Source organism: Bactrocera oleae, chromosome 5 (assembly GCF_042242935.1).
Source record: "Bactrocera oleae isolate idBacOlea1 chromosome 5, idBacOlea1, whole genome shotgun sequence".
NCBI lineage: Eukaryota > Metazoa > Arthropoda > Insecta > Diptera > Tephritidae > Bactrocera > Bactrocera oleae.
The window spans coordinates 57,298,531-57,315,370 of NC_091539.1; the positions used below are offsets into that span (position 1 = coordinate 57,298,531).

The window sequence follows — 16,840 nt, forward strand, 5'->3', positions numbered from 1 at the left end:
ATTGAAGGCTTGTACGTATCACATGAGTAGTAGTGGGCTAGGGAAGAAAAAATGCTGAAATTTGGCGCGCTCTTCATCTCCTTTATTTGAAAAACATATAAACAGCAACAACAAACTAGCACTAGGCTGGTCAAACTTGACTTCGAGTTTTAATAAAATTTTCATATGTTCAATACTTATTTTTATTATAATCTTTCCATAAACTTTTTATAGGCTCCGATCTCAATTTCATTTAGTAGTTCGGGCGAATTTATCTTTTGTGCCTTAATCTCTTAAAAGGGCACAATAGACCATAGGTCACGGTGCTTACCTCAATCATTATATATCTAATCTCTTAAAGCTGTTTTCTATGTAGCAATTATTTGAAATTTGGAAATAGTATATAATTAATGTGGTGCTTCATAATAGGGGAAAATCTGTAAACTGCCTGCTTGTTCGCATAAGACGAATATCTAGGTTTAGCAGTATTTAGGGTAAAAATCGAAAGATTAAATTGTCGCGCCGTAAACAAATAGTCCGTAAATATAAAGTTCTGCCAACCTAGGAGTGGTCCGGTTCGAATTTAATGGTATATAGTAGTATGTTGAAGTAAACGACCAGCCAACATCTAATACGAGTGCGAATGAATAGGAACGAATTCAGCATGTTGAAGATATGTATATATTTACAGTATTTGAAATTGCAGGCGGTCGGGCACATACTTACAAATATACATACTTATATGTTCGGTTTGGGATAGAAAAAACTGAAATTTGGCGCGCTCTTGCCTCCTTTATGGCAAAAGGCATATAAACAGCAGCAGCGTTGAAATTACGAAAGGCAACAAAATATACTAAAAAACAATAACAAATTGTACCAGCCAACAACAAAATAGTACAAAGCATATAAGCTATTAATGCATATAACACACATACTAACGCCGCATGAATCATATACCCAATTTATAACGTATTTACTTGCCTAGTGAGAGCACATATAAAATATGGTAAGAGTAAGGTTATAACACAAGAGCGCCGCAGAAAGAGGGAGAGCATTGCTTTTTGTTTTTGTAAACAATGCAGATAGAAGAGTAGAAGCAACGACGAACGGGCATCGGCGGGCATATAGCCACTATTCCGAATTGAATTCAATAGCCTTTGCAAAGGCAATTGCCATAGCATTCATACGTTCATTCGTTGTTGGTATACGGCGCTCTGTGTGTATTGTGTTATATTTCCAATATAGCTGAAGCGACAAGCATTGAATCCACTATAGAGCTATAGCAAGCAAGCAAGCACACGGTAAACGGTTTGACTATCAGCTCAGCCCATACACAGTATACAAGACTACGGCACAGTAAAAGCAAAGCAAGCGGCAGTGCATTTGTTGGAGATTATACAATTCACAACAAGCAATTCAGCGCCAAGCAAAAATATAGGCGAGATTGCCTGAATAGCATTGCAAAGCAGCAGAAGCAGCAACGCCATAGCATAGTGAACTATAGACGTCGTCGACTCTACAATATAAAAATACAATATCAACGGCAATACGGACCACGGGGCTACGACGTCGATACTCGTATGAGAAATACGACGACGCAGCGGAATACGACCATAAGCGATTGCAGTGTATCATAGCAGCAGCGAACGCAGCAGCAGCAGAGCCAGCTATAGAGGAGTAACGTAACGGCTGGTTATACGAAACGACATTATACACAATACATGCTATAGATCAGGGGCAAAGCTGTACCCACAGTATAGAGTCATAGTAACGACCATTGCTAGTACAGAATCGGTGCATAGAGCTCTACATCTTGAGCTACAAACTATAGGCGAAACGAAACAAGCGTATAGCGAAAACAAATATATATATATACAAAAAAAAAACAGCGCATACCAACTGAGTATTGTCGCAATTCGTTATATGTACGAACGCTTGTTGGAATTTGTGAGTATTGAAACTCAGAGAGCAAGAGAGGGTGAGAGAGTGTAACTACGTGAAGTATTCATAAAGGGAAGTAGAGTGAAGTAGTAGAGGAAACTTTGATATATCAGTTTTGTACGACGGGGCGAACGGGTGCATAAAGTAAAGCAAGTGAACAGTGAGTGCCTGTGGTTTTTCCTTTTTGGTCGCACAAATTGTTGAGAAGACTAAAAGCAGAGACGCATTTTATATGCGTAGAAACAAATAAGTGGTTTTGTGTGTGATTGCATAAAGCGAATTGGTGAAGTGTTTGTAAAAGAACTGTGAAGGAGTGAAAAAAGAGGGTCGTCGCGCGCGCGAATATTTCCCCTAAGCGATCCCCCCTATATAATATATCGTATCTATCACGAGTGTTGGTAGTAGACGCACAGCGAAAGTAGTGTGTGAGAGCGTACAAAGGAGTGAGAGGAGAGACATTTTTATTCTTCGTGTGCTGTGCAAACAAGCAAGCGGCATCAGCAGCATTCGAATACATTGTTGGTATTGTATAATTTTATAATACGTGGAGTGGCGAACGGCGGCACATTGTTGAACAACGCAACGTAAACGCCTAAACAAAGTATAGCCATAGCATTTGTGTATAGAGCTAAAGCCTTATTACAGCTAGCAGCAGCAACATAGGAAACAGCGACGACAGCAACAACTACAGCAGCAGCAGTAACAACAATTATAGTGACGCAGTAAAGCAGCAGCAGCAGCAACAACAACACAACATATAGTTGCAGTATGGAGCACTTTCATCAGATTCAGGTAAATTTTTATTTATTTTATACGAGTTTTTGGTGTATGGGTCTTTTATTATTATCTTTTTTTGTTGTTCGTTTTGTTTTGATTTTTATTTGATTTGGTGCGATGATTTTGTTGTCGTCGTCGTTGGTGAACTCGCTGACGTTTTGTTGTGTTGCGCATCGCGGCGCATTGTCGCGTCTCGGTTTTCATATATATTTCATTATGACCGTATATGAATATGAAATTTATAGCGCTTACATATGTTACATTCTTGGCTCTGCCTCACAGCCCACCTACTTATATGCAATACTGACTCGACTCTTATCGTTATCAAATCAGCACCTACCATGTTGTTCACGCTATCCGAGAAAGCATCATTATCGCTTGCAATAACATCATTATTCCGCCGAATTCAACGCGACTGTTAGCAGTCATCAGTGCACGCGTCGCGACATCAATCGAAATTGAGAATGTCAATCGGAGAAATCGAAAGCGCGCAAGTGAATAATATGTATTCATATACACATATTGATTGATACGGTTCGGAACCGATGGATGTTATGCCTCCTGAGATTTAACTTAACCATGTTTCCGGTTGTCATTGTCCGCCCTCTATTCGTTGATTCGCCGACATTAGATAAGTGCACATTAGTATTTATTGTTGCTAATCGTATGTATAAACAATGTCTATACAGCCGGTAAATTTTTTTTTTTTTTTTTTAATGTAGGAGTTAGTTGCCAAAGTTTATTTACACGTTATGGTTTTGTCCACAACTTTTTCGACTAATTTTGTGTTAATATGACAGCCAAACATCAGGGTTTGAAAGCCGCGTAGTTTTAAAAAATTAAATTTTAAAATTGTTAGCTTTTAATTATCATTATGGTAAAATTAGCCCAATATTCTATTGGACTAGCGGGTCCAATGAAGTGTCTACAACAACGTAGTATGGCTTTCATAACATTAGCTTCGTTTGACGAAAAGAGGCTTATTTTAAGCAAAGAAAACTTGATTAAATAAATTAAAACTAAGTAATTGCTCTGAAAGCGCATCTAGTTTTAGTTATTTTTGTTATTCCGGGCTATAGTTCCCGGTAATTAAGGAAGCCATCAAAATTCGGACATACAAAGGTTCATTTGTTGTTTATAATAAAGTAAGCCCCAAATACCACCCATAAATGTTTTATACCGTTTTTTCGTTAACCAAATTTACTCTGTACTAAAAGTTAGCCAATTACAATTACTAATTACAGGATTTGATAGAAAATATAAAATAAACAATACCCCGTAACAAATCAATCAATACCAATATGACAACATCCAACCGAAGTATGTGTGTTAAACAGGGGGCATTGGTGGGGGGAAAGTGTTTACGTTTTGTCGAGACGACGGTTAAATGGTTATACATATTTGCAACAGACGCGTCTGTCTGTCTGCTTGCCTTTCTGACTGCATTTATGACTGTGCGATTGCAATATTGCGATCAGACGGGGTGCGCCGTGACAGCGCAGCGACCGCGGCGCACGCACATCGCCGAACAAATCGTAAAATTCGCATGTGAAAAATTACAATATATACGTACACATATGTGTATGAATATCTACATGTAGAGATTTTTACGCTGTTTGCGGTTTTCGTTGGCATTATTTGACTTTATGGGTTGAGGTGTTTTTATGTTGTATTATTTGCTGAGTTTTGCACTTATTAGAAACTTTAGAGGTTTGCTGATTGAATTGACAGGTTTTCGGTTTCGGTTTAGCTGACGCTCTCAGCTGGTGGTAGTGGTGGGCTTGTGGAATCGCGCAAAGTTTCGCGTGAATGAAAGTAGCAATAACGTCACATCTACTAATCGCGTCGCAGATAATCGCTATTCTTATCATATTTTTTTACCTACACGTATCGAAGGACTTGGAAACAACGCGATGGTATAAGATCAGTTTGATATCTTGTATACGATATCGTGTTCATTAGTTAAATATTATTTGAATGTATGTAAATACAAATTAATCGATCAATGCAACTTAACGACTGGCGCTAATGAGAAAGGTGTGTGTTTTTCGCGCTGACAACAATTAATTCGCCACCAACTTTTCATGTTTATACTTTTTTGTTTGTAATTTATTATTTATTTATTTAGTTTAAAAGAATTTTTTAGTTTCTTATGTAGTATTTTTTGTTTGATTATGTTTATTGGTTTGTAGTTTGTTTATAAGTTATAAATATGTACCTATACAATATTTCCCCACGTAGCTGTGCTCTGACATTTCGGTGTGGTGTGTAAGAAAACTATATAACAAATTCAACGCGATATATATTTTTAATTAATGCTAAATGGATATAATATGGATGTTTAAAAATAAAATATCAACTGTGTTACGTACCGAAAACTCTAAAATAAAGTTAAAATAACCGTGTTATAAATAATAATTAAATAAATATGACATACCATCTTTAATAAAGTGTATAAAAATCTAATGACGTAATAACGTCAACGCGGTATTGAAGGTGATTTTATGAATCGTGAAATATACTATATACACTATGCCGTGTTCCCTAAATATTTAATTTATATAGTGGCGGAAATTCAAATAACAAATAAAATTTGCGTGCGCAAGTCACAAAGCTAATAACATTTGTTTTTACGGCGATTTAAAAACCTACAGATTTTTTGTCTTTTTTTAAATTGAGTATTTGAAAAGATTTGTTGTGGCAATTAATTATACAAATAATATAAATTTATATTTTGCTTTCTGAGATAGAAATCTTGCATACATCCACTGCTCTTCTATTGCCTCCAGGCAAATGGGAATTCTAATTCGACAGTTTTATTTTAGTCAGTTAACATTTGATAAAATTCAGTTAAATGTAGGAATTGATTGAAGTTCTGTACAAAGTCTTAATTATAAACTCGAATTGATGCTAATTCAGCGGAGTCGCGTAATTCCAATTCATTGAAATCAATTGCAAAAGAAATATGGCATATGAAATACATATGTTCTAACAATTACAAAAGCAACAATAACAAATTCTATGCTACTACCTGATATGTAGACCGTATGCGTTAACTAATGTCAGTTAAACGTAAAAGTAGTGCCTTTAATATTGCAAAATCCTAAAAAAACTATATGTAAAAATGAGTATATAAACATGTAAATATAAAAAATAAAACCGCGTGGCTATAGCTTAATTTTGCAAAAGCCTTTTTCTATTCATTAATAAAATGATACTAATAGAATAAATAATACACTATTTCCTTGTGTTTGTAAATAGCTGCCTCTGTGACTCATCAAATTTTATTAACGAGACGCGCAAAATGTAGTAAACTTATTTAAATTGCGTAACGTTTTGCTTCATCATTCGTGCATTTGTCCGCACATCTGCCCTCCCCATTGCAGCCTATAATATTTGTATGCATTGCATTTATTTATTTGCATTAATGCACTTTCTATGACATTAATTTCTATTTGCAGCCAGCTAAACTGGTACTCACTTGTCTAGTATACACGGTATTCCCTGTCTTCCTTTTGCCCTCTACATACTATCGATTAGAGCTACAAATATTCACATACATATACGTATATATACATTCTAATATGTGAATTTTGCAATTATAGCACGAGCAACAGCAATACTGTAATAAGCAAATTTATTAACAATTTGTCCGCTTTCGTTGTTCCCCTCCTCCGCTACATGTATAGTTTACACAGAATTTTTCCATCCATATAACAAAGTACAGTATAATGCAAAAGCTAAAACGACTGGTATACCATCTTATATACATACATATGTATATATAATTGTGTGTATATATTTTTTTTACTGCCTGCGACTCGTTTCGTTTCACTTTACCTTTTTTTTTAGCCTCGTTTCTTTCGTTAATCGCCATACCCTGTGTGTGCTCTCCTCATAACATGCTATCTCGCTCTATTCGATTAGCATTATGCCACCATTTTATTTGAATGCGCTAATTTTTGTACTCTCCTTATATTTATCAGTATATAGACTGGCTCTCTCATGTTCTCCTCTCTACTAATAATATCTATATACAACTCTCTGCATTACTCATTTGTTAAGAGCGATTGGTAAGAGTTCGAAAGATACATTGAAGTATCCATGGTGGCAGAACTATTAATAAATGCATGTGCTCAGCAAAAATAGTGTTGCCGTTATGACTTTTGCTCATGCCTATCTATAATGTTGCCAATAGGTTGTGTTGGGTTTTCGAAAAGAAAACAGAGAGCACCTTTTGATTGAGGTTTTTGTATGAATTTACGCGCGCATTCACAGATGCGGTTTTGTAAAAAAAAAAAAAAAATATATATATACATATATTAGCTGATGGCAGCTTAATATTCGCGCGCTTTTTAAGTATGATAAACAATAGAAAGCACTTTTAAAGAAACAAAACACGAGGAAGCATTGTTACGTATTTTGCCGGCATGAAAGAATTTGCTGATTAAGTAAACGAATCCAAATGAGTTGGTGGAGAGCGACTTTAGAAATTAATTTAATTTAAACGGTAAAATAAGGGTATTATTATTAGAAATATATATTCCGAAGGTTGGATCAGATTTTATGAATGTTTTTAATTCAATAAATAATTTTTAAAATCTGTAATAGTCTTAGAATTTTTAATGCGAAAAAATCTTTCAGACAATTGGTTATATTTTTAGAACTTTTTAATACAAATTTTTTTTTCATGATTGTTTCTTTTAAGTGTTCATCAAGAAAATGATTATGTGATATTATTTTAAAATAAATTGTGCAGAGTTTAGTACAATAATGCTGTTAAGAGTCAAAATATTTTCAAAGTATTACCCAAAAGATACTTTAAATTGCAATAGTGTCAATACCCATCCAATTTTATTATTGTGGCGCAATATTCATATGTATATGTATGTAAGTAAATATATATAAGCCGGCAATTAACCGGCAGCGGCGTTGTATTGATGCCGAATAAAATACTTTTTAAGTAGTGTAACAACAGCGGACACAAATAGCAAATTGTACAATTTCTTTTTATTATATTTTCTCTTTCCTCCTTTGCATTAACGCGTGTTTCAATCATTTGCACACACATGTCGTCAAGTCACATTGGTTAGCATACTCCGCTGCCCTACTCATATCAGTTCAGTCATTTCGATTGTCTCTGACGTTGCTTCGCCAACGACGTCGCTGTTGTCGACGAAGCTATGTTGTCGTTTATTTTGTTGAAAAAATTGGCGGGAAAATTTTTAACTCAATAAGATTGCTGTGTTGTGCTGATAAACCAAGTAGTAGGCACTCAGCCGGTTTGACACCGGCACAATTGTGGACCATCATTGGCTTGGTGGAGATAGCAGCAAGTATAACAACCGCTGTGCGCCCCACTCACTAATCGTCGTCTCCGAATCGATGCTAATGTGTTTTGTTTAGGTGTTCGCTAAATGTTGCTGTTAACGCTAACATCATAAAAACAATATCCACTCAAGCATTAAATATAAATGTTCTGCTTGTCTCTCTCTCTTGCTCTGAGACAGTCATTGACTGACGGTATGTTTTTCAAATGGCACTTCAAGCAAACAATATAAGTTGATGTGGCAGAAAGCAACACTGTGGTAGCACTATATTTGTTTTTGTTGGGTCCAATTTATTCGTATACGGCGTTTAACAACACTACATAAGAGTATGTCATAATTCTTGGGTTGATTTTAAAGAGTAATTAAGAGCGTAGTTATTGGAGAGGTTATGTAAAAGATTCCTCAACAGCTAGAGTGTAAGAGCATGGGTATATTCAAGAGAATATTGGAAGAGAAATCGCTGCCGAGGTACTGTGGTATTTTCTGATCCGTTTTTATTTTTGAAAGTGTTTTTTGTTGGCCTTTACCTGTCCTGGGTCTTTTGATATTTTTCTACTACAACAATATACAAGAGTACAGTAAAAGGTAAAAGATTAAATTATTTTAAGAAATATATACATAAATAAGATGGTAATTATTTATGCAGTGTATTTTTTAAAATATTTTTTACAACCAACAACCTGGTTAACCGGGGTATTCTTACTTTCTAATTCTAAAACCTACAAACTAAAAGTATCGCTTCCCGGCTGTAAATTGAAATAATTTTCGTTCCTTTGAAAATTCTAACAAGCTATCCAAAAAAATTTAACTTTTTTCAAGTTTTATGATTCGGATTAATTGCACAATTTTTGGGTTTTTATACCACTGTTTACCACTTTTTATACCAGATCCATCAAATCCTTGAATTTGTTAAATCAAGGATTTGTGTTGAGTTCTTCGTGCAACTATTTGCTATTTCACTTAAATTTGTATTTTATTGCTTCATGCTCATTTTAGTGGCAGAAATCAAGAAAGGTTGATAAGTACATAATTACTATTTTTAAATCTGACAAATTTCGCAGACATATAAACATACATAAGTAGGTGCATATCTGCCATATCGAAAATACCGATAAAAAAGCGCACATTTTCTCTCAATTCTATACATACCATAAGTATGTACATATGTATGACCAAAACAATCAATCAATGATGGTTTTGACTTTGATATATTGACAATAAAAATTATAAGGCTTATGACAGCGATAACAACTGTATATATCTATGTAGATATAATGTAATAAAAAAGTGTATATCAATGCACGTCGTTTCAGCCATTTTTTTTTAATTTTTTGTTGTTTTAACTTAATTTCAAACTTAAATGACTTTTAGCCCAATACATTTATTTCTTAATTTTTTGTTTTGTCCTTTATTACTGCCATAACTCTTTTTCATGAAAATATTTGACCACCCTGTGGCACCCGACAGCATTCCACAAGGCATGTTGCATCCAGACAACACCGCTTCTTCGTATGAATTCGTTTAGTGGATGAGATGGTCGATTCTTGTTCGTCGTTCGTTGCATTTTGTCTTCTGGTCTACGCGTATTTTGTTGCTGATGTTGCCCTATATGACTTTTACAAACATATGCATGCACTTATACCTTTTTCTTGTTAAATATCCACGAACAGACGTATATCTGTATGTGTGTTCTTAGATACTGTTTATATGTACATACAAATGTATGTATATGAATGTAGATTGTCAGATTTAATTTTGAAAGATAAGATGGCTTTTAAAATAGTAATTTTGGCTACTCTTGTTTGAATTTATCAGTCAATATTGAACTACAATATAATTTCACTAGTTCGGTATTCATCCATTTAGTTATGGCCACCTAACTATATGGGTATGTATGGGGTATAAGTATTTTCATCGCTTATAATTGAGTCACTGCGCGTTTTGCCCAACCGCTTGCTGCCTGTCTTCTTGGTGGCACGTTGCTGCTGGTGTGTGTTCGTATACGTACATAAAATTTATTCGCTTTCCCGCACCTAAATATTTTATATTAGGGTTCCTCTATTTTATCGTTTTAAAATATTTTAAAAATGGGATGTTTATAAATTGTAAGTGTAGTAGTGTTTATGAGCTATTTTCAAATTTTTATGTTATGCAATTGGCAATTAAGCACAATGTCGCGTGAAGTATGCGCACAGGTCAACTTAGCGAACTTTAGTCAGAAGCCGTATACATGGAGGACCCCAGTATTCAATATGACAACTTTAGTAAGTTTTATTTGTGCAGATATTTCTTTAAATCATAGTTTAGATTCTGTCATTGGTGCTAAAATTTTCAAAATTATTTAAATTTTAACTCAGGTTCAAAACTTCAAATGTATATTCTTAATCTTATTAATATCCCGCATATGTATACAATATTATTGACCCACCTTAATGTACATTCATGTATTTCCATAAGTAAGAATATGTGTACATCCGCATACACATGTGTTTGCAGAAAGATAGGGTCGGATGGTCGTTGGTTCATCGTTCGTTCTTTTACTCGCTATGCTATTGTACATATATACATACTTACATATCTACATATGATAAGCGCCGCCGCCGTTGTCGTCGTGGCTTCGGTACTGTAAAATTAACGAATGAATTCTGTCGCCTGCTCGCTGTTGGGTAGAGTCACGCTGGTATTGCTGTGCAAATGTGCAAGTAGTATCTACACATATACGTAGGTATGTATGAATGTACGAATAGTATATCGTTGGTAAAGGGCGACGGGCAGACGTAGATATGGGTAAAGCAAAGGCAGCAACAGCAGCGGATTACGTGTGCTTTGCCTTTGCCATTCAATTTTAGTAAGCGACGCAGGCAAACGTATTAGTGGCCAAGGGCTAGTGTAGTAGAGAACAAATGTATAAGCATAAAGCAATTCTTGGAACGTAAGTAGGCAGCAACGTTGAATTTGCCAAAGTAAAGACAATACCCTACAAAGCATTAAATTGTGAAGTGATACAAGGACGTCAAGAGAGTTCGCTTTGCTGCAGTTACAGTTGTGAATTAAAGCAAAAATATTTCAGTTTTTTTTTTTTTGGTGTCTGTATGTATGTTGTATTTACAGTAGAAATGCGGTTTTGAAAGTACTTTTTTGAGGAATACGAAAAATTGCTACTGCAAAGAAAAGATAGAGAGGTAGAGGTGGATGCCGGTTGAGTTAAGATAGCTTAAAAATATGACAAAAACAAGGTGAATAATGACAACGCCAACATTCTTTAGAATTTTTCTACCGTCTGCTAACAAAATATCTATGTATCTGAACTTTTATGCCACTTTTTTCAACGCTGTAAGCCAACGTGCATCGAGTCGTCGTCGATTCTTATGTCTGTCGTTTGGTCTGGTTTGACTGTCGTTCGCTGTTCGGACTTCGTCGTCGTTAATGCTAGCGTTGTCAAAGGTGTTCTACGTCTGCTTTCGTGTATATTTTAGCTCATGCTGCTCACATTCAATCAACTCTTAAAAAAAAAAACTTTTTTCTTTTGCATTATTGAATTGTGCAAATAAAAAGGCAAAGTCAAGGAAGGCACTGGCTACAATAACAGAATGCGTGCTTTGTTTTTGTGTTTATAATTTTTGATTGCCGGATAGGGCAGGCGAAATTTTAAAATTTGTGTGTCAAGTCCTTTTTTATGTGGAAAAATGTGCACGCCGATTTAACGAAATTACGAATTTGATGTGTGCATTCCATAAATACAACACATAAATTTAAAATATAATATTGGCTGTTAATAGTTGCACTCGAATGTTTATATTACCACTGTATGTTAAGCAATGTCAACCGGTTGCTATATAAACATGTTAGTCCTAACAGCTTTGATAAATTAGTATTCTTATAGATAATATTTTAAATTCATAAGTATATTGAGGAATTTCATATTATTCGAGAATTTCTTCTATTTCCGTTTTGTTTGTTTTAAATTGTTTTTTTTTTTTTTGTTAAATTAACATTATGCACATTCCTCTAGTGGTGCATTAATTGTGAATGAAACGAGACCACGTAGAAATACAATACAAAACTGATTTAACATTATTATTTTCGGTTGCAGTTGTCTACATACTTATGTATGTATGTACATAATTATATTTTGTCAATTGACAGCTGTTATCAATGATTGCTGCTTCTATTAAACACTCAAAGCTAATAGTTTTTTTTATTATTAATAAAAGCAATTATTCAGAAATCAGAAGATAAAGCATAGTGTCTACAAAATATTTTGTTCAGTAAAATAAAAATCCACACGCTCAGGCGATTGACAGAAAAATGAGCAAAAGAACGCGGCTAACGAAAAAAGCGCGCAAAACACGTTTCGAGCGCATCAACACATCATAGGCCATGTACGCGTTCACATGAATATATGTAGATTTACATGTAAGTTAGCAGAAGTAGAAGCACTAACAAAACCCCACTATATTTTTATAGCCGCATTCGTTTGCAGCCGTTGCGAAGACAAGTCAAAAGGCAATAATAATAACAACGGCGGTCGGTCGCAATGAAAGCGCGAGAAACGACGCCGACTAACCAACCAACCACACGACCGTGAATGCGAACACCGCTTCGCTTCATGCTAAATGGCGGATCGTCATTGTAGCCTTTTTTGTTGTTGCTATTGTGAACGTCCTCCTCCTCCTCGTATCTGATGAATTTTTTCTTGCCTGTTTCTACTGCACATACACTTTACTAGCTTGTTCGTGGTTCGTTCACTCACCACACATTTCACGTCTAAGCGCGCCGCGTGTAAAATTTTGTGAAAATATCTGCTAAATTTTTCGCAGGAAATACAATAACTCCAATACAAATGTAAACTATGAAAGTGAATGAATTAGTTTATTCATAGAATAGGTCGTTTGAAAACAAAAATTCTGCTATAGTACAATAAAAAAAAATTAATTAAAGCTGAAAGCGGTCAAAAAACCTGTGTGTCTCCTATTCGAGTAAATAAATAAATAGTTCATAGTTGTGTTTATTATTTTCGTTTTAATTTGTGACATTGTATGAATCAAAGAAGAAATATTAAATTGACGCAAATGCTGTGCGCAAATTTGTTGAGGACATTAAAAAATAACAAAATACCAACGATCTGTGAATTTCGCGGAGTGCAAAACGTGTTGACTGCTTCGATAAAGACGCTTCCGAATATTCAATTAAAATTTCGTGAATTTTTTGTTTTCTCCAGATTTAGAAGCTCCAACAGAACACTAGATTTGTTAGTGTACTCAGCTGTTTTTGCATAGTGCTGTATGTAAAGTGCGTGTGTGCAGGTTAACTGTAGAATCGTATGTAACCAAAGGCAAAGCCAAATAAATAACACAAAATTAATCCTTCCGCAAACCGTGTATATGCCTTCAATTTGTTGCAATAAAATATATTAAAAAAAAAATAAATTTCGCGTGTGAAAAAATTGTAAATATTTACTGCTTTCTTTTACAAGCACTTAAAGCAAAGTTAAAATCGTGTAACAAATTTTATTTAAGCATTCACATATTATCCAATATAGCCGGTTTATATTTATATTACTGATAACGCGCACCGGAATGTCAGAGCACGGTGCGTGGGGCAACCGCCAAGCGACCGCAGCCGAGGCCGCCCTTTGGTGGCCCGGAGCGCTCGCGGCGGCCGCGACACAGCAACAACAGCAACAACAACAACAAACCATTGATCAGCAAACTCTTCAACACTATCAGCAGCAGTTGGCTGCGCAGCAACAGCAGCAGGCAGTACAACAACAACAATTACAGCAACAGCAGGCCCATCAAGTGGTCGTGCAACAAAATCAACAGCAAGCACATCAAAATAATGCCAACACCACTTCTGGTGTAGGCACCCAACAGTTATTTACCTATAAAATGGCCAGTAGCTTCCCAAATCCAGCCACGACCATGGCACAGGTGGTCGCTACCTCAAATGCGGCCGGTTCAACCGGCTACGATTATCGTCTTAATATGGCACAAGCAGCTGCAGCGGCAGCGGTACCCGGTTCACAATGGTGGTATTCGGCTGCGAATTCTGGACAGATAGATGCCAACACCGCCGCACAGTTGCAGCAGCAACAACAACAACAGCAACAACAGGCACAGCAACAGCAGCAACAGCAACAACAACAGCAGCAGCAACAGCAAGCGGCTCAGCAACAGCAACAGCAGGCTCAACAGCAGCAGCAGCAACAACAACAACAGCAGCAGCAACAGCAACAACAGATACAGCAGCAGCAACAGAATGCCACAGCGGTAAGTCAAATAATTAATTACACATATTTTTCTATTACATCTACATACACATAGCATATATGAACATATGCCATCCGATCAATTATGATCCGGACTGACAAAACAAAAAACTAAATGTATTGTATATAAACATGCAAACGCTTAATTCAATGACCTTTAGTGCATTCAGCGAATATTGGTTTTTCGGCTAATTTTTCTTCGCGCCATTCACTAGATTGTTGGACAGTTTAGTTGTCAGATTCATAAACACACGTCTCGTCACTAGTAATGTTGCGTTTAATGAATGTAGGGTTCACACGAACAAAAAATTCGTATCAATCTAAGAACTTTTTTTTCTATTGATTTTTCGCGTACCCTAAAACCAGTCCGAGTCAAATATGATCAGATGGTACGCTATATACATAAACACTACGTACTTGTTTTCACGCTTATATTATCATACATACATATATGTAAGTTAGAACTCCACTCAACTGAATAAGCATACATTTGATAACGTAAAATATTTGGATAATTAACAATCATAATAATATCAATAAGACGTCATTAACGAGTCTTATACGAAAGCTACATATACGTTTTACATATGGTACATATCTGTGGCGTTTGGCATAAACATCTTAAGTCCAAAAGTCGTATTTGCAGATATTAACGATTTTGTGTAAAATATGTTGTGTTGCAGTTTTAGAAAATATTTGTAACCTAATAAAAAGTAGCATTATTTCTAAAGATAAATTAGACAAATTAAAAAAAAGAATAATTCTTTGATAGTATTGTTTTTTGTTTATTTTGTACTTAAGGTGTTTTTGAAAAACGAAGATAAAAGACAAATATTGCCTTATTATGCCTTAAGGTTTTGTTATGAGAGTTCTTAAACTTTAAAGTGGACATAAGAGCTTCTGTTAAAATTGAAACAAGTAAATATAACTAAATCTTAAAAAAAATTAAAAAAAAACAATTTAAATTAAATAATTTATAGTATTAATTTCTTACTTATTTGTTTAAAAAGGAAAAAAATAATTAAAGAGTAATATTAAAGTTCATTACTCAAGCTTGTCAATTCAATATGGTTTTAATGTAATGAAATAATTATTCGTTGGTTTCGTAGTTTTCCGATAGATCTGGATGACAATTTATCAGATCTTCTGAAGTTATATTTTTATAGAAGTCTCTATAAATTTCATCCACTAGTGGCAGCATATCTGTGAGATAATTTTTTTACAGCAATGTTTTAAGGGCGTCTTCCCCGTGATGGGCTCGAAAAATCGATTTATTTTTTTTAAATTGCTTTCTTAACATGTCCAGAAACGGTAGTAAGTAAAGTAATTTTTAAAAAATCGAAGTCGTTTTAAATATACAGCAGTTAGAAGAAGGAGCTGTTCAGAGCGATTCAAAGCGGACTTGAAGCTTTAAACCCGTTTTTTTCAAAACTGTGTATTTAAAATTTTCCTCCATCGTATCTAAAAAACGGCTAGAGCGAATGACCAAAATTCGATTTTTTTTATAGCAAAGAACAAAAACAAAAATCGCAAAATCCGCAACTTTTTTTTTTAAATATGGTAGATATAATATATAAAAATACAATTTTATGTATATTCATTTGATAATAGTTCATTCCATGCGTTTAGGCTTACAAATTAAAATGTCGCTAATTTTTTTTGATTCGTATAAGCCAATCAGCCGGAATCGTGGAGAATTTTTGTTCGAGGCGGGGTTGTTCAGAACACTAACTACACAATATTTTTAGCTGAACATTTATGTTTACACTGTCGAAATATATTATATGTCAATAAATTATGATACATTTAAAGCTCAAACTATTTACTGGTCGTAGGAAAAAATTCTCTAAAAAACAGGTCGCCCCTTAAATCTTTTATTTTAACATTATTGATTCCTCGCTTTGTTATATTAATGCATTTGAAAGCGGAACTATTTAATGTCATGTCAACTGAATAATAACGATGTATCCACTTTTCTCCAAGTAAATACATTTTTCGATGTGACTGCGAAATCTAATATATGTGATTGCCACTTTTCGTTAACCAAAAAGGTTTTCTTTATTCCAACTGTGTTATAAATTGGTAACAACCACGGGGATGATGGATTTTTATTGAAAATTTGTTTTTTTTCTCTATCGCCGCATGGTCACTAGCACTCACTCTATGTACGTATAAACAAAGGCGTAGGAAGGCACTGTTGCAGATTGAAACCAAACACTTTTAGTTTAGTATCATTGAAGCAAATTACATCTGCGGCAAGTGTCAATTTTCGATTTTTAAATTTCAAATCGAGTGTACTAAAGAGTTAGCAAATTCTGAAAGCGACATGGTATGGTCGTATTCATCTCTTTAGTGGCGATGCAATTCAGTTACAGACAAATCACTCGGAAAATAACGCTTACAAGTATCACGACGAGTATAGTGCAACCCATAAGATTGAAAATTTTAGATGAAATATAAAATTTGATGTTCTCTCGCTTTAGTTTTCTAGCGCATTTTTGTTTTTCACGCAAATCTCCACTGACACCACATCTTTCAAGTT

The 16,840-nt window shown here is 34.8% G+C and overlaps 1 protein-coding gene across 7 annotated transcripts in view; it reads left to right on the forward strand.

Annotated features, from left to right (window-relative positions):
- The first annotated feature begins 1,166 nt into the window (after nt 1–1,166).
- The window catches only part of Dsp1 (Dorsal switch protein 1), a 52,896-nt gene continuing 37,222 nt past the window's right edge, over nt 1,167–16,840 (forward strand). For 2 of the 7 annotated variants that reach the window (XR_004979289.2, XM_014230129.3), the window contains exons 1-2: nt 10,916–10,959; nt 13,570–14,299. Coding sequence is in view for 6 of the 7 variants with exons in the window: in XM_014230129.3 (XP_014085604.1) it covers nt 10,931–10,959; nt 13,570–14,299 (759 nt within the window). In the remaining variant the exon portion in view is untranslated. Of the gene's footprint in view, nt 2,713–4,710; nt 4,735–10,915; nt 10,960–13,569; nt 14,300–16,840 lie in introns of those variants that run through there. The other 5 variants (XM_070110046.1, XM_070110047.1, XM_070110045.1 and 2 more) reach the window with 5 other exon arrangements.